The sequence below is a fragment of the Coregonus lavaretus genome, assembly GCF_964263955.1.
Source record: "Coregonus lavaretus genome assembly, chromosome: 12".
NCBI classification, from domain to species: domain Eukaryota; kingdom Metazoa; phylum Chordata; class Actinopteri; order Salmoniformes; family Salmonidae; genus Coregonus; species Coregonus lavaretus.
Genome location: NC_139999.1, coordinates 50,067,206 through 50,091,719, shown reverse-complemented (window position 1 = coordinate 50,091,719; position 24,514 = coordinate 50,067,206). Strand labels below are relative to the sequence as shown.

At 45.1% G+C, this 24,514-nt stretch overlaps 1 protein-coding gene across 1 annotated transcript in view; it reads right to left on the bottom strand.

The window, feature by feature from the left end:
• The window catches only part of LOC311138942 (tensin-2-like), a gene marked incomplete at both ends in the record, with an annotated part of 79,143 nt that overhangs the window by 6,352 nt on the left and 48,277 nt on the right, over positions 1-24,514 (bottom strand). The window contains 20 exon segments of the mRNA XM_084173754.1: positions 1,588-1,756; positions 2,222-2,299; positions 2,555-2,632; positions 2,931-3,023; positions 3,363-3,491; positions 3,710-4,854; positions 6,089-6,254; positions 6,388-7,632; positions 7,635-7,863; positions 8,029-8,150; positions 8,264-8,329; positions 14,078-14,207; positions 14,553-14,628; positions 14,879-14,939; positions 15,816-15,931; positions 16,095-16,178; positions 16,294-16,358; positions 16,482-16,604; positions 16,770-16,820; positions 19,709-19,892. Of these exon segments, the coding sequence (XP_084029880.1) occupies positions 1,588-1,756; positions 2,222-2,299; positions 2,555-2,632; positions 2,931-3,023; positions 3,363-3,491; positions 3,710-4,854; positions 6,089-6,254; positions 6,388-7,632; positions 7,635-7,863; positions 8,029-8,150; positions 8,264-8,329; positions 14,078-14,207; positions 14,553-14,628; positions 14,879-14,939; positions 15,816-15,931; positions 16,095-16,178; positions 16,294-16,358; positions 16,482-16,604; positions 16,770-16,820; positions 19,709-19,892 (4,410 nt within the window).

Here is a 24,514-nt window from a genome sequence, read left to right as displayed (position 1 = left end):
ATTTCAGTAATTTAGCAGACGCTCTTTTCCAGAGTGACTTACAGTTAGTGAGTGCATACATTTTTTCATACTGGCCCCCCGTGGGAACAAAATAGGAAAAATGCCAAGGGGGGTAAATACTTTCGCAAGCCACTGTATACACTATATTTACAAAAGTATGTGGACACCCCTTCAAATTAGTGGATTCGGCTATTTCAGCAACTCCAGTTGCTGTCAGGTGTATAAAATCGAGCACACAGCCATGCAATCTCCATAGACAAACATTGGCAGTAGAATAGCCTTACTGAAGAGCTCAGTGACTTTCAATGTGGTACCGTCATAGGATGCCACCTTTCCAACAAGTCAGTTAATCATATTTCTGCCCTGTTAGAGCTGCCCCGGTCAACGGTAAGTGCTGTTATTTTGAAGTGGAAATGTCTAGGAGCAACAACAACTCAGGTGCGAAGTGGTAGGCCACACAAGCTCATAGAACGGGACCGCCGAGTGTTGAAGCGCATAGCACGTAAAAATCGTCTGTCCTCGGTTGCAACACTCACTACCGAGTTCCAAACTGCCTCTGGATTAACGTCAGCACAAGAACTGTTCGTCGGGAGCTTCATGAAATGGGTTTCCATGGCCGAGCAGCCTAAGATCACCATGCGCAATTCCAAGCATCGGCTGGAGTGGTGTAAAGCTCCCTGCCATTGGACTCTGGAGCAGTGGACACGCGTTCTCTGGCGTGATGAATCAAGCTTCACCATCTGGCAGTCGAACGGACGAATCTGGGTTTGGCGGATGCCAGGAGAACACTACCTGCCAGAATGCATAGTGCCAACTGTAAAGTTTGGTGGAGGAGGAATAATGGTCTGGGGCTGTTTTTCATGGTTCGTACTAGGCTCCTTAGTTCTAGTGAAGGGAGAACGCTACAGCGTACAGTGACATTCTAGATGATTCTGTGCTTCCAACTTTGTGGCAACAGTTTTGGGAAGGCCCTTTCCTGTTTCAGCATGACAGGTCCATACAGAAATGGTTTGTCGAGTTCGGTGTGGAAGAACTTGACTGTCCTGACCTCAACACCTTTGGGATGAATTGGAATGCCGCCTGCGAGCCAGGCCCAATTACCCAATATCATTGCCCAACCTCACTAATGCTGTTGTGGGTGAATGGAAGCAAGTCCCCGCAGCAATGTTCTAACATCTAGTGAAAAGCCTTCCCAGAAGAGTGGAGGCTGTTATAGCAGCAAAGAGGGGACCAACTCCATATTAATGCCCATGATTGTGGAATGAGATGTTTGACGAGCAAGTGTCCACATACTTCTGGTCATGTAGTGTATGTACATATCTACCTCAATTACTTCGTACCCCTGCACATGGACTCGGTACTGGTACACTGTGTATATAGCAAAGTTAGCGTTACTCATTGTGCATTTATTCCTTGTGTTATTCTTTTACTATTTTTCTATTATTTCAACAACAGGAAATCTCTGCATTGCTGGGTAAGTAAGCATTTCACTGTTATTCTACACCTTTTGTTTAGAAAGCATTTGATTTTGGATCTAAAACAGACTAGGTTAGGTGTAGGCCTAATCCTAACCCAGGTAGTACACACCTTCTCTGGCTGTCAGTCAGCGTGATGCCCTGAGTGGATACTTTGAAGTGGACCACAGAGGCGGTGGGCCGAGGACTCTGGGTCAGAGTGCACCTGGTCGCCTTGGAGACAGCCTGAGGCCCCGTCAGTGACTCTGTCTCCACAGAGTTCAAGTAGAGTACATTACAGGCTGGAGGGAGGGAGGGATGGAGAGAGAGAGGGATGGAGGGAGGGATGGAGAGAGAGAGGGAGGGATGGAGGGATGGAGAGAGAGAGGGAGGGATAGAGAGAAAGAGAGGGGGATCGAGAGAGAGATGGAGTGAGGGAGAGGTGGTCAGGGAGGGAGGGAGGGAGGGAGGGAGGGAGGGAGATTTGGAATGATGGATTTCCATGGATTAACATGAGCAGTATTTAGAGATGGAATTGGGTCATGTCACACCTACACAAGGCAAACCTAACTTGAGATGATCTTGCCGAGCTTCATGCAATGATAGACAGTGAGTGTGGATTGATGTAAATGGGGTGACTATATTTGCTAAATCATGCTAGCATTCCACGATGTTTTCCTATCTCTCTGTGGTGATTCAGGTACCACTACTGGCCAAAGCCTGCATTGCAGCTGTATTTGACATTTCAAGTTTGAACTCTCTCTTACCTGCGCCCTGTTTGAGGAGGTCCGCTGCAGTACTGGTGTTGCTGGCACTATGAATCTCCTGCAGCTCTCCAACCAGATCTGGAACACAGTGACAACGTTAGGACAACATCTTCCCATGACTCACCTTTAAACCATGCAAACACTGTGTATATACACAACACAAACACACAACACACTCCCAATACACACTTCACATGCACCCCATACACTCTTTCTAATGTAAATATACATTGTATATTATGTAGTGCACATATATAGCCTATGCGCTATTGATACACACGTAGTATCTGCCGCATATTGTTCGATTAAAAGTAATGTATTTGAGGGATTTACCTTTCTCTGGGATGCACAGGGCACATGGCAGGGAGATAGGAGTGATGGAGTGCTGGTACACCAAGGCAGTTAAACTTCCTAAAACACAGACGCATATCAGATCAGCACAGGTGAAGGAGAGGAGGCGAGGAAGGGAAGTCACCATTTTCACACTACTGAGTCGAGTATAGTTGTACAGCGCTGGCCTGGTTACGCATCCACCATAGTTGCTGGAATTGTGCTGTGAAGACAATGTCAACTGAAAAATATCTGAGCCAGCACAGTAGGTCTACGGTTTGGGTCTGCGGTGTACGATAGTGTGAAAAGGGTATTAGAGCAATGATAGACGTAAATGTGAGGCCAACAGCGACATCTGAAGGACGGAAATAGGACTCACCGAAATAGGACTCGTTCTGACAGCCCTTTATCTTGACCCCCCGCGAGCCCGTCTCTATGAGGAAATGTCTGACCAGCTGCTCCTGAGAATCCACTGAGACAGACAGAGAAAAGGAGAGAGGAAGGGAGAGAGAGAGAGAGAACGAGAAGAGAGAGAGGTAGACCTCAATGAATGCTAGCTAGTTGTAGTTGCCATAGTATCAACAACAACTACGCTGGTCATAGTAGTGAACTGTTCATAAGTAGTGCACAACAGGCATTGCCAAATAAGAACGCTCACCCTTTCTTTAGCTTAATCTTCCAACAAAAATGAAATTATGATAAAGCAAAACAGTAAAGTTAGTAAACTGTTACATGAACCAAAACCATGGCCTTTGCCTTTTGGGAGCATAAATATTAATTGAATTGAATCTGTCACTGCCGTTACCTTTACTACAAGCGTTGTTGACGTTGTTTGAAGGATGGCTGGCCACCTTGAGGGCCAGGCCGTAGGCCCCTTGGAAGGAGCTACTGTCCCGGATCAGGAAGGACCCCGGCTCCTTGTCCTTCAACACAGCGATGGCTACATGGAGGGAGAAGAAACACGTATCATGGAAGAAATGAGTTACTAAGACTTTCATTTAGAAAATATACACTACAACAGTGTTTCTCAACTCAAGATAATATAGTACCAGATGTTTGCATATAAACAAAGTTGCAGTTGACACTAGATCATATGTGGGGGACTATCCACATAAAGTGAGAACCCTTCAAAATCTCAGTAGAGGCCTGCACCCTTACCTTGGTCTCTTGAGATGCTAGGCTTGTACCAGAACTTGGAGCTGTCCTGGACAAACTTGGCATTGACCTTACTGCTCTCCACCACCTCCTCTCTGACACCAGGGGGCGCCAGTCCTCGTCTGATAGACGGGGGGAGCTCCCCCACCGGGGGTGAGAAGGTGACCTGGAGGAGGCTGGACTGGGGAGAGAGACCCATAGGTCCTATGGCACCCAGGGAGGCCCTAAGAAGAGACTGGGAGCCGTACCCGTTGGGGGACCCTGGCATTGAGGACAGGTGCCTCTTTTCGGGGAGTGGGGGCTGGGTGGCGGGGATGGTGACGGCGCTGTAGCCTGAGTAGGGGACGTGGGGCACGTTGAGTAGAGGGTAGTAATAGGACGCCAGGGGAAAGGTGGGGGTGTTGTACCCATCTGGGACAGGCGACGGGGGTTTGTGGTCGCTGTCACTCACAGGGGTCAGTCTTCGCCCAGCTGGGTCCGTGTCCAATGGAGAGAGCTGAGGGGAGGGGCATCGCTCTGGGGAGCCAATGTAAAGGTGCAGAGAGGTAGGGGCGGAGCTGGTGCTGGAACAAGGGGTCAGGGATGTGCCACTGCCTTTTTCTGACTGGGGGGAGTCACTGGGAAGGGCGGTGCCATTGAGTTGCACTTGGACTGGGACGAATGAATGCCTTGGGTTCGGGACAGAGGCGGCCGGAGTGGACATCTCAGTTCCGCTAGACCCCTCTGTTACACTCTCTACGACCTTCAATTCTCCATCTTCAGCTGTAGTTGGAGGTGGATGCACACTTACACTTACAGTGTGCACTTGGGTTGAGCCAGTAGGGTTTACGCGTTCATTCGGCATCTGTACGGTCTCTTCAGAAGAAGAGATGTCATCTTGGTTTTGTGTCTCCGCCAACTTTGGTGGTGTCGTGGAGTGTCCATTCGGCAGAGTCCATTCGGTTTCTGGCGTGCTACTGTTGCTGTTGGTGTTAGGCTCCCGCATGGTGGAGTGGGAGGGTGAGGCTTCAGACACTGGGGCCCCACTGAAGGACTCTATCTGCTGGGGCCCTTGACTTGGCTCCTGGGGCTCCTGGGGGCCTGCTGGAGGACTCCAGGTGGAACCCTCGGTGGGGTCACACATCTTGTCTTCATCTGGCTTCTTCTCACTAGAGCAGATACATTAGAATGTTAGTTTCTACTCAGTGTACCAAAGACAACATAGAAGAGGTAGGTGATGACACAGTAGAGGGAAATGCCAACAATACAGGGAAACATAGTATTTGTAAATACAAAAATGTGTTTTGTGATACAGTGGCTTGCGAGAGTATTCACCCCCCTTGTCATTTTTCCTATTTTGTTGCCTTACAACCTGGAATTAAAATGGATTTTGGGGGGGGGTTGTATCATTTGATTTACACAACATGCCTACCACTTTGAAGATGCAAAATATGTTCTATTGTGAAACAAACAAGAAATAAGACAAAAAAACAGAACTTGAGCGTGCATAACTATTCACCCCCCAAAAGTCATTATTTTGTAGAGCCACCTTTTGCAGCAATTACAGCTGCAAGTCTCTTGGGGTATGTCTCTATAAGCTTGGCACATCTAGCCACTGGGATGTTTGCCCATTCTTCAAGGCAAAACAGCAATCTTAAAGTCATACCACAGATTCTCAATTGGATTGAGGTCTGGGCTTTGACTAGGCCATTCCAAGACATTTAAATGTTTCCCCTGTAGTTTAGTGATTTATGTAGTTTAGTGATTTATCTTAGCTTAGATGTAAGTGTTCACTGCAGGCTGACTAGCATCTATTATGAACTCCTGAGTGGCGCAGTGGTCTAAGGCACTGCATCGCAGTGCTAACTGTGCCACTAGAGATCCTGGTTCGAATCCAGGCTCTGTCGCAGCCGGCCGCGACCGGGAGACTCATGGGCGGCGCACAATTGGCCCAGCGTCGTCTAGGGTAGGGGAGGGAATGGCCGGCAGGGATGTAGCTCAGTTGATAGAGCATGGCGTTTGCAACGCCAGGGTTGTGGGTTCGGATTCCCACGGGGGGCCAGTATAAAATAAATAAATATGTAAGCACTAACTGTAAGTCGCTCTGGATAAGAGCGTCTGCTAAATGACGTAATGTATTAAGTTGCAATGTCGAACAAATTAAATGCCCAAATCATCTCTTAAAGTATCTACAAAAACATGTTTTTTTAAAGAATATATGTCAAATATAATGTTTTGGTTGTTGATTTTTTTTGAGAAATGTGAAGCGGGGCATCCGTTATACAGTAAATCAAATTTGTATGGCCTTTGTAGGGAAAAATGCAAAACTGACCCAAAATCAGCAACTAGAGGCAACTTCACCCAACACCTGGACACATAACAGGAGACTGAGGGGTTACCCACCTGTCTTCACTGTGTGCAGGGCTGCTGGTGATAGCTGTGTAGTCTGGATCAGAGTCTGATAAGCGGGTGGGGCAAGCGGGCTGTCCATCAACCTCTGCTTGCCCCAATGACCCCTGGGAAGAAGAGTCCTCCATACCCACACTGTTCTGCACCACCTCTAACACACCTAGAGAGAGATAGAGAAAGGAGAGAGGGAGAGTAAGAGAAAGAAGGTCCAGTTAGATCTGATCCATCTAGTGTAAACATGTGCATAATACAGTACGAGATTGCATAATACAGTACGAGATTGCGTCACTTACCATTGTGCCCATCAGTCTGTTGCTGCCGGTCGGTGAGTGGTTCAGAGGGGGAGGCACCAGTGTTTGGGCCACCAGGGGGCAGGGGCGAGGCAGACACGGACTGGTACCCCGAGGCGTACCCCCGGCTCCCGTGGCTCTCTGAGGGGGAGGCCTGCTGGTAGGGCTCGCAGGGGCAGGAGTGTAGGGGGGGTTGAGGGGTGTGGTACCCACTGCTACCACGGGGGTTGTCCAGGAGGGGGTGGGGGCTGGGGTACCCAGGCAGGTTAGGGCCCAGCAGGAAAACAGAAGGGTCGTGACCTTGATCCAGAGGGGACTGATAGCCTCTATAGGACGACATCCCTCCCACTGACCGCTGCCAAAACTCTGCCTTTCGCTCCGCATCCCACAGATTCTCCGCCTTCCAAAGCTGAGGAGGCCACTCTCTCCCCCGCCTCAGCCCCGCCTCCCTGTCCCATAGCTCAGAGTCCCGCCCTCGAGCCCAGTGTGGGCTCTCTGGTTGGTCCGGGCGCAGCGGGTGGAAGGCTCTGGCTGAAGCCGATTGGTGCTCTCGCCTGCAGGTGCAGTCCTGACATGGGCAGCCACCAGGAGGAGGAGCCGCCGGGCTGTAAAACATCTCCCTATATGGACTGGAGGGCAGCGATTGGTGGGAGAGACGAGGGGAAAGGGGGGCGTGGGCGGGGTAATGAAAGAGCTGACACTCCTCCCTGCCACAGAAGACCCTATTGGAGGCCGGGAGGGTGTGGGTGTGTGGGTGGACGTTTTCAGGGGCAGGGTAGGGGTAGCAGGGACGATGGAGACAGGGTAAAGGGGGCGGAGGGTGTTCCCACGGCAACTCGGGCAGGGGATGGGCGCTATGGCGATGGCACAAGTTCAGGTGGGGCGAGAGAGGGCGAGGAGACGTGGGCAGCTGGGAGGGTAAGGCGGGTAGCGTTCGGCTCTTTGGATTCCCCTTGGTTCTGTTACAGCGGTCCATATAATGTCCATTTGCAAGGCATGGCTCCCTCTCACTCGCCCTCTCCCAACCCGGTGCCTCCCCACACCTCTGACATCTTGGACCATGGCCCGCTTGAATGCAACATGACCGTTGCTCCCGCTTCGACCCTCCGTCCGGCACAGACTCTCCGTCATCCAAAATGGCCGTCTCCCTGTCCCTCTCCCTCTGCCTCACCCTTTCCCTTCCTCCGCCCTCCCCCTCTACCCTCCTCAGAAGACCATCCATCTCTTCCTTCTCTTTCTCCAGACGGACAGGGGGCGAGGAGGGGGGTCCTCCAGGTGTTCTGAGGGGGTGGAGGAGTGCCCCGAGTCGGAGCTGAGGGACAGGGGCTGGGTTTGAGGCTGGGCCTGGGGCTTGGCTGTGGGGCTGCTTGGGGGGCATCCATTGGGAGAGGCCCCAGAGGCACCGACACATGCTGGGCCCCGACGCTTCTTCACCTGGGCGTACAGGCTGCCATCCAGGGGGCCCCGCGTATGGGAGATGTCTGACAATTAGAGAGGGATACAGGGTTAGCTGTGAGTGTGTGTGTGTTCTCTCTGAGGTGTCCTGGTGGTATAGGTTTGTGTGTGTGTGTGTATGTGCATGCATGATATAGTGTGTATGGGTGTCTGTTTGTCTGTAAGTGTGTGTGTGCGCGTGTGTTTCACCCTTACCTCAATGCTATCCTGGTGGTGAAGGTTGAAGTTCTCATAGGAGTCCCAGCGCACCACAGGGTCTGAAGTGTTGTAGTCCACTGTAACAGAGGGGTCGCTCTTACGGTACTCTCGCCCTGTGAAGAAAGAGAAGTAGGATATAACACACACTTCTGGACTGCACAGACGTATACACAGGCATACAGTATACAAACAATAACAAGTATGTTAAAACGCATACAAACAGTACCTTTCATTTTCTCTGGGCCGTAGGAGAAGATAAACTCCACTGTAGCATCTGGAGGGAACCGGTCATCTACAGAGAGATAGACTAAACATCACAGAAAATTCTTCTCATCTCTCGCTCTCTCGCCTCTCTCTCTCTCTCTCTCTCTCTCCTCTCTCTCTCTCTCTCTCTCTCTCTCTCTCTCTCTCTCTCTCTCTCTCTCTCTCTTTCTCTCTCCTCCTCTCTCTCTCTCTCTCTCTCTCTCTCTCTCTCTCTCTCTCTCTCTCTCTCTCTCTCTCTCTCTCTCTCTCTCTTCTCTCTCTCTCTCTCTCTCTCTCTCCTCTCTCTCTCTCTCTCTCTCTCTCTCTCTCTCTCTCTCTCTCTCTCTCTCTCTCTCTCTCTCTCTCTCTCTCTCTCTCTCTCTCTCTCTCTCTCTCTCTCTCAAAAAAATTACAGTAAACATTACACTCTCAAAATACTTTTCAAATGTCATTATGTGCAAATGGTTAAAGTACAAAAGGGAAAATAAACTATATATTGAGTTGTATTTACCATGGTGTTTGTTCTTCACTGCCCTTTTCTTGTGGCAACAGGCACAAATCTTGTTGCTGTGATGGCACACTGTGGTATTTCACCCGATAGATATGGGAGTTTGGCAGGAGGTTAGGAAGTGCAGCTCAGTTTCCACCTCATTTTGTGGGCAGAGTGCACATAGCCTGTCTTCTCTTGAGAGCCAGGTCTGCCCTACGGCGGCCTTTCTCAATAGCAAGGAAAGGGAAAGGGGCATACCTAGTCAGTTGTACAACTGAATGTATTCAACTGAAATGTGTCTTCCTCATTTAACCCAACCCCTCTGAATCAGAGAGGTGCGGGGGGCTACCTTAATTGACATCCACGTCATCGGCGCCGGGGAAAGGCTATGCTCACTGAGTCTGTACATAGTAAAGCTTTCCTTATGTTTGGGTCAGTCACAGTGGTCAGGTATTCTGCCACTGTGTACTCTCTGTTTAGGGCCAAATAGCTCTGGTTTTTTGTTAATTCTTTCCAATGTGTCAAGTAATTATATTTTTGTTTTCTCATGATTTGGTTAGGTCTAATTGCTGTCCTGGGGTCTGTGGGGTCTGTTTGTGTTTGTGAACAGAGCCCTAGGACCAGCTTGCTTAGGGGACTCTTCTCCAGGCTCATCTCTCTGTAGGTGATGGCTTTGTTATGGAAGGTTTGGGAATCGCTTCCTTTTCGGTGGTTGTAGAAATTAACGGCTCTTTTCTGGATTTTGATAATTAGCGGGTTTTGCAGAATTCTGCATGCAAAGTCTCAATTTGGTGTTTGTCCCATTGTGTGACTTCTTAGATGGTGAGAGGAACCCAGACCTCACAACCATAAAGGGCAATGGGTTCTATAACTGATTCAATTATTTTTTTGCCAGATCCTAATTGGTATGTCAAATTTTATGTTCCTTTTGATGGCACAGAAGGCACTTCTTGCCTTGTCTCTCAGATCGTTCACAGCTTTGTGGAAGTTACCTGTGGCGCTGATGTTTAGGCCGAGGTATGTATAGTTTTTTGTGTGCTCTAGGGCAACGGTGTCTAGATGGAATTTGTATTTGTGGTCCTGGCAACTGGACCTTTTTTGGAACACCATAATTTTTTTGTCTTACTGAGATTTACTGTCAGGGCCCAGGTCTCACAGAATCTGTGCAGAAGATCTAGGTGCTGCTGTAGGCCCTCCTTGGTTGGGGACAGATGCACCAGATCATCAGCAAACAGTAGACATTTGACTTCAGATTCTAGTAGGGTGAGGCCGGGTGCTGTAGACTGTTCTAGTGCCCTTGCCAATTCGTTGATATATATGTTGAAGAGGGTGGGGCTTAAGCTGCATCCCTGTCTCACCCCAAGGCCCTGTGGAAAGAAATGTGTGTTTTTTGCCAATTTTAACTGCACACTTGTTGTTTGTGTACATGGATTTTATAATATTGTATGTTTTTACCCCAACACCACTATCCTTCAATTTGTAGCAAAATGTGGGTCATGCCAAATTGAGTCAAAAGCTTTTTTGAAATCAACAAAGAATGAGAAGACTTTGCCTTTGTTTTGGTTTGTTTGTTTGATCAATTAGGGTGTGCAGGGTGAGTACGTGGTCTGTCGTATGGTAAAATGCCAATTTGACATTTGGAAATGTACGAGTCTGCTGTTAATGATAATGCAGAGGATTTTCCCAAGGTTGCTGTTGACGCATATCCCACGGTAGTTATTGGGATCAAATTTATCCCCACTTATGTGGATTGGGGTGATCAGTCCTTGGTTCCAAATATTGGGGAAGATGCCAGAGCTAAGGATGATGTTAAAGAGTTTAAGTATAGCCAATTGGAATTTGTGGTCTGTATATTTTATCATTTAATTTAGGATACCATCAACACCACAGGACTTTTTGGATTGGAGGGTTTGTATTTTGTCCTGTAGTTCATTCAATGTAATTGGAGAATCCAGTGGGTTCTGGTAGTCTTTAATAGTTGATTCTAAGATTTGTATTTGATCATGTACATGTTTTTGCTGTTTGTTCTTTGATAAGAGCCAAAAAGATTGGAGAAGTGGTTTATCCATACATCTCCGTTTTGGATAGATAACTCTTTGTGTTGTTGTTTGTTTAGTGTTTTCCAATTTTCCCATAAGTGGTTAGAGTCTATGGATTCTTCAATTACATTGAGCTGATTTCTGATGTGCTGTTCCTTCTTTTTCCATAGTGTATTTCTGTTTTGTTTTAGTGATTCACCATTGTGAAGGCATAGCATAGGCTCAGGTTTTCTGGGTCTCTGTTTTTGGTTGGATAGGTTTCTTAATTTCTTTCTTAGGTTCTTACATTCTTCATCAAACCATTGTTGTTAATTTTCTTAGGTTTTCTGCTTGACATTTTTAGATTTGATAGGAAAGCTGAGAGGTCAAAAATACTGTTTAGGTTTTCTACTACCAAGTTTACACCTTCACTATTACAGTGAAACGTTTTGTCCAGGAAGTTGTCTAAAAGGGATTGAATTTGTTGTTGCCTAATTGTTTTTTGGTAGGTTTCCACACTACTTTCCTTCCATCTATAGCATTTCTTAATATTATTCAGTTCCTTTGGCTTTGATGCCTCATGACTGAGTATTGCTCTGTTCAAGTAGACTGTGATTTTGCTGTGATCTGATAGGGGTGACAGTGGGCTGACTGTGAACGCCCTGAGAGACTCTGGGTTGAGGTCAGTGAGAAAGTAGTCTACAGTACTACTGCCAAGAGATGAGCTATAGGTGTACCTACCATAGGAGTCCCATCGAAGCCTACCATTTACTATGTACATACCCAGCTTGCGACAGAGCTGCAGGAGTTGTGACCCGTTTTTGTTGTCGTAGTTGTGCCTAGAGGGGCATATGGAGGAGGGAATGCTGTCACTTCCAGGTAGGTGTTTGTCCCCATGTGCTGAGGGTGTCAGATTCTTGTCCAGTTCTGGCATTTAGGTTGCCACAGATTAGTACATGTCCCTGGGCATGGAAATGATTGATTTCCCCCTCCAGGATGGAGAAGCTGTCTTCATTAAAGTATGGGGATTCTAGTGGGGGGATGTACAGTTGAACCATTTCAAGGAAACAGATTCTGGCAGAACGCAGATGTTTTTGTTTAGTTTTTTAGAACAAGTCATTTTATTTGTGTTGGAATAAACAACATGTTTCAAGATATATATATTCTTTGTTGCCGTATGTACTCTTGAATTATATTTAAAATATGGTAACTTGAAATGAAAACAAATCTGTAATAACTCTGTAATGACAAATGTAATTGTAATGTTAGAATGTTAAGACATCATAATCGAAGATAGCAGCTCAAGCCATTCTATTTTGATTTGAAACAGTCCATGCCCATTCTATTTCACTGCCATGGCAATTTTGATTCAAACAATACAAATTGCATTTGAATACGATGATATCACAATCAAGCATATCAAATGTTTTAGAATTTTAGAATTGAGAATGTTTGGTTGGTAGGGGACAATGTTTGTTTGGAATTCAGTTTTGGTGGCAAAAGCCCCAAGCCTAGACTTGAGACTTGTAGGGCCCTATAAAATCTATTATTATTTAAGTTTTTCCCAGTTTTCACTCTTAAAATCTCACTTTTTTAATATAAAATGTTAATGTTTAGCAATGTTTCTGTATGAAAAGCCTTTCCATCTCTACCAGAAGGTTATCATTAGCATCATCGCTAACGGCTACACAAATTGTAGACATACGCGCACACACACAGACAGGAGCATTCCTGGATTCTGTGATTCCGCAACGCAGATTTTATAGGGCCCTAGACTTGTCTCTGCTATCGAAGATCATATAAAATGTGCCGAATTCAGCATCTTCCTTGGACACCATCCTTGGTGCTGTCCCTTTGGACAGAGTGGACAGAGGAGGAGGATGACGATGTCATATACATGGGGACGATTCACCCGCCTGCTGCCTCAGATGTTGAGGAAGTCTCAGCCCTACAGACATTCAGTCTCACTTCTAGCCCCAGCCGAGTCCAGTCCAGTCAGTCTCTGCTGCAGGGGAGGGAGACTGGTGTACAACTCAGCCCGTGTTCACCAGCTCTGTAAGTGCCTCCATCTACCTCGCCCTTGCTCTATTCTGTACCAGTGCAGGCAGCCGCCACCAGTCTCCCAGAGTTTTACATGGAACAGGACTTCTGGTACACATTCATGTCCACATACTCCAGTACAACATGCTCCAGTACAACATCCAGTGCTTTTACGAGTGCTTTTGACAGCTTCAAGCCTTCTACTACAGAGAGCTGATGCAGAGGGCTGACTTTGAGAGAGACGCCCACATGCACCCAGTGACACAGAAGAGACAGGCCTGGTCTGACTCTGTGGACACTGAGGACGAAGAAGTAGTGGAACCTCCACAGCAGAGGCAACATGGGAGCTCTGACGTGCAGTGGCTCTTTCTGATGAGGAGATGGAGGCCATACCAGGGGTGTTGGAGTTGGCAGTGAAGATGGGCTTCCTCTCTGCTTCTGAGGTATTAGTTAGGCTATTGGTAGGTGTACGTTTGCTAATACATTGTTTATTTGTATATCAATATACTATTTGAAAAGATTTGTTAAATAATGTCATCATTTTGTTTCTTGTATTTTCGGAGTCAGATATCTGTGTATGTGACTGAGCGTGCGTGCGAGCCAGTGAGAGTGTGTGCTTGAGCGTCTGTCTGACTGCTTCAAATAATAAGCGATTGCACTTCGTCCTGAAACACAATCATTCCCTTCTCCCTCCTCCCCTCTCCCTCCTTCCTAAACTCCCCGACGTTCCCCTCTATTTTATTTACTTTTATTTTATTTAAATCTTATTTTACCACGTAAGTTGACTGAGAACACATTCTCATTTACAGCAACGACCTGGGGAATAGTTACAGGGGAGATGAGGGGGGATGAATGAGCCAATTGGAAGCTGGGGATGATTAGGTGGCTATGATGGTATGAGGGCCAGATTGGGAATTTAATCAGGACACCGGGGTTAACATCCCTACTCTTACGATAAGTGCCATGGGATCTTTAGTGACCACAGAGAGTCAGGACACCCGTTTAACGTCCCATCAGAAAGACGGCACCCTACACAGGGCAATGTCCCCAATCACTGCTCTGGGGCATTGGGCTATTTTTTTAGACCAGAGAATAGAGTGCCTCCTACTGGCCACCCAACACCACTCCCAGAAGCATCTGGTCTTCCATCCAGGGACTGACCAGGACCAACCCTGCTTACCTTCAGAGGAAAGCCAGCAGTGGGATTATGGGTGGTATACTGCTGGCCAATCAGACCCCTGGTACCTACCTGCACAGGCCAGGTCCAGCTCTCCTTTGCCGAACCACAGCTGAGCTCCATGGACCGTACAGGTGTGGAACTGCAGCCTGAACACCGCCTCCCTCTCTGAGCCATGTGGCCGCCGGTGGTAGCATTTCACCTGGGGAGAGAGACAAGAAAGAGAGAAAGAGAAACACAGAGAGAGATTATGTGGCCACACTATTATTTACACAAGCACTGTGTTTGAGACTTAGGATAACTAATAGGGGCCATGTTAGATGCAAAAGCTCCAAGACAATTACATTCTAGTTCAAATTACAATGTTATTGTCATGGAATATTTGGTGGCAACATGGAGGATAATTTGCCTGAATGTGGATCCATGGCTGGAGCTTTACAGATATGAGCTGTTGAAAGGGTCAAAGAGAAAAGGAGAGGGGACTGGTAGATAAAGATGGAGAGGAGTGATGACTAGTTCCTGTGTGTCCATTTTGTTTAACACTCACCATGACGTCCCCCTTCAGCAGTAGCGCCGGCTCGAGTGTCACACACAGCTTTCTCGCCCTGGAGCCCTGGGGGTCGCTACACAGAGACAGACGAAAACATAGTCAAAACACATTCGAACATCTGTAAAACACACCTCAACATAAAACACAGACAAACAATGTTCAGTTGGAATAAACACAGACCATTACACATGTAAACACAGGCGGTAGCACATATAAACAAAGTCCCAACAAAGGTACCCAAGTACCTACCGTGTCTGAAGGTGGAAAGGGAACAGAGTGAAAAATGTACTGATCATATAGTATTAACAACATAATTAACTCACTAAATGCCTGATGTGTAGACCAGCTGTAGAGACTGGTAGATCTTCAGGAAAGGATAATAACCTGCACAGAAAGCGAGTGAGTGTAGGAATGAAGGAGTGGAGAGACAGCAGGGGGAGAAAGATGGTGTTGATGTGAGGTCATTAAAGAAGAAGAGGAGGCAATATATCCCCCCAAAGTTGTTTGAAGTGAAAGAAATTCTAGATGCAAATTCTAAAAAATACTCATATTAATACTCCTAAAGGCGTCCACATGCTTCCAAGCCGAAACAGTTCGGAATACTTAGTGCATATATTATGACGACACAACATTTTGTGACGTTTTTGTTTGTTCTGGACTTTTTTCAGCTGTTCGGGCACACAAAAAGTTCTCAAGGCAAGCCGAAGTCGGTAGCCGAAGTCTACGCCCCTTCTTTGGTTATTTGTTTAACAGTAGGGATTCTTCAATAAAGTCTTTGATGTCATTCAATGAGAGACGACTTGTTCTCATGCATATTTTTTAATTGAGAAATACTGCACCCAACATCTTAGATCACCTCGGCAAAAAGGTCAAAATTAATGACATATTTCTTGAGTTATCTTAGATTAATTCTGAGTATTTTGAGGAAGTGTATACTGGCTACGGCGTCTCAAAATGGACAAACAGTACTATTGCCGCTTCTTTCTCGTTTTTCAAGCGAAGGTCTTTTAAGGAAGTACGAAAGCACACTCGTTCGGTTCACACCGAGCTCGGCTAGGCGCCAACTGAACTGAAGAATGCTGACGCCTTAACAGTACTAAACTAACAAGTTCCAACTCATTTGATAGCCACACATGGACCTCCTCATTTGCATCTTAAAAAGAAGAGGAAGGCATTGTGGTAAGTTATCTTTTCAAGTTGAAACAACTCCGATTTGACAGTACTACATCACATTGTACAGGAGGACAGTGGGACACTGACCTCCTCCTGCTGCCTGGAAGTTCGGCAGGCTGGGGATGAGGACCTGGTGGAGGAACAGAGGACTGCTATTCATCCTGATCGCCCCCGACAGCAGACCACCAAAGTAGTAGATATACCTGGGGAAGAGAAGAAAGAGAGGTGGGAGAAAGATTGGGGCGTTTAGAATTAGGAGGGATGTGCAGACTCAAATAGGTGACAACCTAGCTACAATATACAAGGAGGAGAAAAGTTGGAAAGATGGAGGGAAAGTGGCAAGACATAAAAGAGAGATGCTCTTGCCTGTTTTGAGAGGGCTGTAGCGAGGAGGAAACTTTATCTTCACAGAACTTCCTCATGGCCAGAGTGTTCAGGGCCTGGTCCACCCTGCACACACACAAACACAGTATCAATAACTCTCTGTACAAGTGTACCCACGTACGGCGTCAATAAGACTTTGACAGTACGTACACATTCACGCACACACACAGTCATCACATACCCTGCAGATATCTTGCTGTAGTGCATGTAGGCAGCCACAATGACCCCCGTCTTCCCCTTGTTTCCCTGTGATAGAGAAAAGGAAAGAAAAAGAGAGAGAGACATGTAGGCTAACTGGACATATTTGAACAGAACAAACAACACAATACAAACAATGCAACAACACAACAGTAGAGCATCTCCCCTGACCTTGCAGTGCAGGACTACCACGTTGCCGGGGTCAGAGGTGAGCCAGGTCTCCATGGCCTTACACATGGCACAGATCTTGTCCAGGGGAGGGGCATGCAGGTCTGGCCAACCAAAGTCTTCAACCTGAGTTTGGCACACACAGTGAAGTTATCCATCTCTGGATAAACCTTCTATGGGAAGCAGTCCATCGGAACCAGAATTTGAGAGCACTGTACTAGTAGCACTCTGGAGTGCGGTCCTCACACACTCAATTACAGGTATATTGCATCACTATGGTGGTCATCCTACCTTGGGGTGGAGTCTGGTGATGTCATGACGCTTCTCAGACAGGTTTAAGAGCTGGGAGAGGCAGACATTGAGACAAAGAGAAGAGGAAATCAACAATGTCATACCCAGTAACCACACAACAACCACACAACGTTGTCTCAACATTGACTACAAATTGTCTGACATAATATGCACAAAACGTTACATTGAAGTGCTGGGTGGAGCAAAACAATTACCTTCTGTTACAAAAGAACAATATACTGATTGTATTGCTTCTTTATAACACCACACAGTAACATAGTTAATATACCCAACCGGGCCCTAAGAATGAGCAATCGTCACTTGCTAACTAAACTCGGCAAAAAAAGAAACGTCCCTTTTTCAGGACCCTGTCTTTCAAAGATAATTCATAAAAATCCAAATAACTTCACAGATCTTCATTGTAAAGGGTTTAAACACTGTTTCCCATGCTTGTTCAATTAACCATATACAATTAATGAACATGCAGCTGTGGAACGGTCGTTAAGACACTAACAGCTTACAGATGGTAGGCAATTAAGGTCAAAGTTATGAAAACCTAGGACACTAAAGAGGCCTTTCTACTGACTCTGAAAAACACCAAAAGAAAGATGCCCAGGGTCCCTGCTCATCTGTGTGAATGTGCCTTAGGCATGCTGCAAGAAGGCATGAGGACTGCAGATGTGGCCAGGGCAATAAATTGCAATGTCCGTACTGTGAGACGCTTAAGACAGCGCTACAGGGAGACAGGACGGACAGCTGATCATCCTCGTAGTGGCAGATCACGTGTAACAACACCTGCCAGGATCAGTACATCCGAACATCACACCTGCGGCACAGGTACAGGATGGCAACAACAACTGCCCGAGTTACACCAGGAACGCACAATCCCTCCATCAGTGCTCAGACTGTCCGCAATAGGCTGAGAGAGGCTGGACTGAGGGCTTGTAGGCCTGTTGTAAGGCAGGTCCTCACCAGACATCACCGGCAACAACGTCGCCTATGGGCACAAACCCACCGTCGCTGGACCAGACAGGACTGGCAAAAAGTGCTCTTCACTGATGAGTCGCAGTTTTGTCTCACCAGGGGCAATGGTCGGATTCGCATTTATCATCGAAGGAATGAGCGTTACACCGAGGCCTGTACTCTGGAGCGGGATCGATTTGGAGGTGGAGGGTCCGTCATGGTCTGGGGCGGTGTGTCACAGCATCATCGGACTGAGCTTGTTGTCATTGCAGGCAATCTCAACGCTGTGCGTTACAGGGAAGAGATCCTCCTCCCTCATGTGGTACCCATCCTGACATGACCCTCCAGCATGACAATGCCACCAGCCATACTGCTCGTTCTGTGCGTGATTTCCTGCAAGACAGGAATGTCAGTGTTCTGCCATGGCCAGCGAAGAGCACGGATCTCAATCCCATTGAGCATGTCTGGGACCTGTTGGATCGGAGGGTGAGGGCTAGGGGGGTCAGTATGAAAAATGTATACACTCACTAATTGTAAGTCGCTCTGGATAAGAGCGTCTGCTAAATCACTAAAATGTAAATTGGATCACTAAAAAATACAACTGGGCCCTGTGTAGCTCAGTTGGTAGAGCATGGCGCTTGCAACGCCAGGGTTGTGGGTTCGATTCCCACGGGGGGCCAGTATGAAAAAAATAAAATAAATGTATGCACTCTGGATTAGAGCGTCTGCTAAAAAAAAGGTTAAATTCCCCCCAGAAATGTCCGGGAACTTGCAGGTGCCTTGGTGGAAGAGTGGGGTAACATCTCACAGCAATAACTGGCAAATCTGGTGCAGTCCATGAGGAGGAGATGCATCTGGTGGTGCATCTGGTGGCCACACCAGATTCTGAGTGTTACTTTTGATTTTGATCCCCCCCTTTGTTCAGGGACACATTATTCAATTTCTGTTAGTCACATGTCTGTGGAACTTGTTCAGTTTATGTCTCAGTTGTTTAATTTTGTTATATTCGTACAAATATTTACACATTAAGTTTACTGAAAATAAACGCAGTTTGCTGAGTTTATATAAAAGAGTAATGGAAGAAGATGGCGCAAGCTCAGTGGTTCGTAATCGTTCACAGATTGTGATAGAAAACACTGTTGTTCACGGACCACGAACAAACACATCTTTGTTTCGGTTTTTATAAAAATGTAGGGGAGAAACAAGCATTGGCAACACATTGTCTCAAATGTTTACTAACTTTATGAGATGGCAGACTGAGTATACTGTTGTGTAATACACTGCATCATTCAACAAATTGTGTCCTTTCATCTTCATTCAGACCAGGGCCCATACTCAGATTAGTGAGTGCTGATCTAGGATCAGTTTTGCCTTTTGGATCATAATGAATAAGATTACATGGACAGGGGGGCCCGGATCCCAGATCAGCACTCCTACTCTGAGACACTCTGTGAATATGTGCCCAGATGTGGGCAACCTTACCTTGCGAGGCCAGTGAAGGTGCAGGCTTTTGCTCCAGCCCAGCAGTAACCTAATTTTAAAACTCAAAGCCTCGATTGAGGACTATGATTAGTTGATAAGTTGAATTAGGTGTGTTACTGCTTGGCTGGAGCAAAAGCCTGCACCTACATCGACCATCTCAGGTTGTCGACCCACCCCTGGCTGACATAGACAATGAATCAACTTTTGGGAGTATGCAGGCCTCTTGTTAGTCATATGTTTCGATTGATGTACCCAGCACCAAAGTCATGTACATTAGCACACGCACTGGAAAAAGTACATTAGCACACGCAATAGAAAACGTTTTTTAAATGTTTCATAACTGAAAATAAAAATGAATGTTTCTCATTGGACAAATCCCCAGGTAGTCCTTACCTGTTTCGGTCTACTTTGTTATGTTTGGGGCCTGAACGTTCACATTTTGGATGTGTGAATTGCCTTTTTCCAAGTACGGTACTCATTCCCCCCCAACTCACCAGGAACTTGTCTTGGTGTTTGGACTTGAGCATGGCGGCCACTTCCTGTAAGTTGCCACAGTAACGTTGTTCTTCCAGATCGGGCAGGAAGAAAACAGAGATGATCCTCTCAGTGATGTAGGTGAGGTCAAAGTCATAGTGCCTTGCCATCACTCTCTCCATCACACACTCCACACTCTTACTCCTGGAGGAGAGGAGAGAGATGAGAGAGAGAGAGAGGCAGTCAGTTCATCTCTTTCATTTATTATATCCTGGGGTTATACCCATGGGCGGCGCACAATTGGTCCAGCGTCGTCTAAGGTAGGGGAGGGTTTGGCCGGAAGGGATGTGGGTTCGTTTCCCACGGGGGGCCAGTATGAAAAAAACAATGAAAAAAAACATGTATGCATTCACTAACTGTAAGTCGCTCTGGATAAGAGTGTCTGCTAAATGACTAAAATGTAAATGTAAATGTTAAAGCAAAACAAATCCCATGACTTCTTAAGACAATCTCAGATCGATTGTCTGGGGCCAAGTTAACCTCCCCTTTCACGTAAAAAAAAATCATGACCATCATGCTTTTAGGGAATGAGGATCATTCGAATTTGACCAATTCCAGTCCCCTTTCTTAGTGGGTCCGGGGTCCTCCCCCGGAATAATTTCTATGTAGGACTGAGAAACTCAGTTCTGGTGCCTTTTACTCCAAAATGAAAGAAAATACAATTATGCTGACACCATCTAAAATATAATTTCCACCTTTCCAAAATAAGCCTAATATTATACTGGTAAAAATTACGTTACAATTATTTTAACATATTGGACCATGCATATAGCCTATGCATGATCTGTATTATCAGATGTCCCATTAGCAATAAGCATTATCACCTGTAGCCCAACTGATGCAGCATAGTGGCTATAAATACATAGGTTGAAGCAATTCTTCCATCTGCATTTACCCCATTACCTCCATTGGACATCCTGATTGTTATAATTAATTATTATTATAAAAAATTGTTATTAATAATGATTATATTACAAAGTATGTCATTGCCCTTTTAAGATGCCATTGAACCTTTAAGAGCTCTGTTGCGCAGCTGCGCCTAAACTCCGGTTGTGTGGTTGTAACTGCATTTTTAAAACGATGCCACGCAAGCAATTGTAGGAGTAGAGAAATAAACATGTTAGCAATGGAAAGCTGGGATCCCCTCTTTTTTTAACAACGGCCAAAACACAAAAGTGTTTTCACTGTGATTGCATTAAGAATTGTTGTGCATTGACTGCTTGCATAGGCGGCGCATAAGTTTCAAGTTAGGGGAAGCAAAAATATTTATTAACAAAAATAATAATAAAAAAAATGCTGTTTAAGATGAGGGAGGACGATTTTTTAAAAATGAGCATGGCCTTATTTCTATTAAAGCATATTGGATGACTCTCATTCATATTCCATTCACCCAGTTCAATTTAACAGCGACAGGTTTGGGCTACTACATGATACTAAATTTTCCCTACACCCATCATGAGGTTGCTACAACCTAGCCTATGAATTAAAGTTTACAATGTAGGTGCACACAGGTCGAGAGACAAATTTGAGGTGACACATGGACAGACAGTGACATTTAATACCGCCTTGCACAGTCTTGCCTGCGTCTAGCTGATATAGGGTGTAATCATTAGTCTATACAGTTGCAAGCTAGAGTTTCTATTGGACAAATTCAGGTATGTTTATCCTTGTTTGTTCCGTTTGCTTCCGTTTAAGAAACGCTTTCAACAGAATCGGCGTAATGAATACACCCCTGATCACGCGTAAATACAGTTCACTTTCATAGCAGCCACATTGTATTCCTCCTCCGGAAGTTGTCATAATTACTGTGTAAGTCTATAGAAGGGGGTGAGAACCATGAGCCTCCTAGGGTTTGTATTGAAGTTAATGTTCCCAGAGGAGGACGGAAGCTAGCTGTCGTCCAGCTACACCATGGTGCGACCCTACAGAGTGCTGTTGAGGCTACTGTAGACCTTTGCAAAATAGTGTGTTTTAATCAATTATTTGGTGACATCATTATATTTAGTATAGTTTTAAGGATAAAAAGGATATGTATTATTTTTATGAAATTCACTGATGAGGATGGTCCTCCCCTTCCTCCTCTGAGGAGCCTCCACTGTATTTGGTTGAGACGTTGATCAATGAGATAAAAACCTATATACACCCACTCAAAAAGACACCCAAAAGTTGGTTTAATTTCAAATGTCTATCACTGCACTTTCAACCATTTAAAAGCACAGCAAAGTTCAAATGGGAATACAATGTCAGATATTTTGTTTATTTATACAACAGATTAATGTATTATCACTGTGCTTCATCTAATAGCAGAACCAAATGATCTGGATTGCAGTTGAAATTACAGTGCTTTCAGAAAGTATTCACACCCCTCGACTTCTTCCACATTTTGTTGTCTTTAAAATTGATAAAGTTTAGATTTATTTTGTCACTGGCCTACACACAAAACCCCATAATGTCAAAGTGGAATGTAATTTTAAAAAAACTTTACAAATTAATTAAAATATGAAACGCTGAAATGTCTTGATTCAATAAGTATCCAACCCCTTGTTTTGGCATGCCTGAATAAGTTCAGGAGTAAACCTTTGCTTAACAAGTCACATAATACATTCCATGGACTCACTCTGTGTGCAATAATAGTGTTTTGAATGACTACCTGATCTCTGTAACCCACACATACAATTATCTGTAAGGTCCTTCAGTTGAGCAGTGAATTTCAAACACAGATTCAACCACAAAGACCAGGGAGGTTTTCCAATGCCTAGCAAAGAAGGGTAGATGGGTAAAAAAAAAAAGCAGACATTGAATATCCCTTTGAGCATGGTGAAGTTATTAATTACACTTTGGATGGTGTATCAATACACCCAGTCAGTCACTACAAATACACAGGCGTCCTTCCTAACTCAGTTGCCGGAGAGGAAGAAAACTTCTCAGGGATTTCACCATGAGGCCAATGTTGACTTTAAAAAAGTTACAGAGTTTGATGACTGTGATAGGGGAAAACTGAGGATTGATAAACAACATTGTAGTTACTCCACAACACTAACCTAATTGACAGAGCAAAAAGAAGAAAGCCTGTACAGAAAAAATATATTCCAAAATATGTATCCTGTTTGCAACAAGGCCCTAAAGTAATACTGATGTGGCAAAGCAATTCACTTTTTGCCCTGAATACAAAGTGTTATATATTTGGGGCAAATCCAATACAACACATTAATGAGTACCACTCTCCAGACTGTCAAGCATAGTGGTGGGTGCATCATGTTATGGGTATGCTTGTAATCGTTAAGGACTGGGGAGATTTTCAGGATAAAAAAGACATGGAATGAAGCTAAGCACAGGCAAAATCCTAGAGGAAAACCTGGTGCAGTCTGCTTTCCACCAGACACTGGGAGATGAATTCACCTTTCAGCAGGGCAATAACCTAAAACACAAGGCCAAATCTACACTGGAGTTGCTTAACAAGAAGACAGTAAATGTTCCTGAGTGGCCGAGTTACAGTTTTGACTTAAATCTACTTTAAAATCTATGGCAAGACCTGAAAATGGCTGTCTAGCAATGAACAACAAACCATTTGCAAGAGCTTGAAGAATTTAGAAAAGAATAATGAGCAAATGTTGCACAATCCAGGTGTGGAAAGCTCTTAGAGATTTACCCAGAAAGACTCACAGCTGTAATCACTGCCAAAGGTGCTTCTACAAAGTACTGACTCAGAGGTGTAGATACTTATGTAAATTAGATATTTCATTAGGAATACGTCAAGTGGTATGAATACTTTCTGAAGGCACTGGCTTAATTCCATTCTTTAACTTTTATTGTTGGTTGAGTTGGAGACGTGAATTCAACATATTACTAATTACTAATTTGTAGACTAACTGGAATTAAAGCCAGACTAAATCAGTGGCACAGATGGAACTATCCAAGCCGAAGATACATTTCCTTCAAATGTTGATATTTTGTTGCTTTGACAACCAAACACAATTCAATATCACTAAATATCATTACACTTGAAATCAACCAGAGCTTGAAACCCTAGGCCTATTGTACTCTATTTTTAGTTTAATTCTGTGTTGAATTGAAACAATAGCTGTTGATGACTGCAAATCATATCTAGGCCTAAATGGAATTATTGATGATACGAGTGTATGGTCACATTTAATTTGCTCTGTTAAACGTACCCTTTGGAATGACTTTGATACAGTGAATCTATTTCGTTTTTAAGTGGAGATCTCTCAACAATCAGTCTCATGATAGCACATTGGTAATAGTCAGTGACAAATATCATAGCTAAGCATGGCTGGGCTTTGGTTAAAACCCTGGATGGGAGACCAAAGGGTAGCTATAGATAGACCAATTCTCCAGTAGGAGGTGCTGCCCAGCCTAGTTTTTTTTTCTGACATTGGATATAACGTTGAAGATCTGACGTTGTTTTAAAGGTACAAATTCAATATATTTCGTACAAGGTTTGTCTATGTTGAAATTCGGTTACCATGATGTGGTTGACATTTCACCATCAAAACAACAGTTTACGTTAATTACTTTTTTTCAAATCCAATGTATTTTGCACGTAGATTTCACGTCACAATACGCTGACAAATTACATTGAAACAACCTTGATTCAACCAGTTGTGCCCAGTGGGAACTGACTCACTGTTAGCAAAAAAAGACCGTTCTGATTTTCTTTTCCTTTCTGTTCTTTGCACACATCCAGAGCTCAGCCCCAGCTAGAGGGAGATGTTTTAGGAGGACCCGAGAGAAATCTGAGAAAAAAT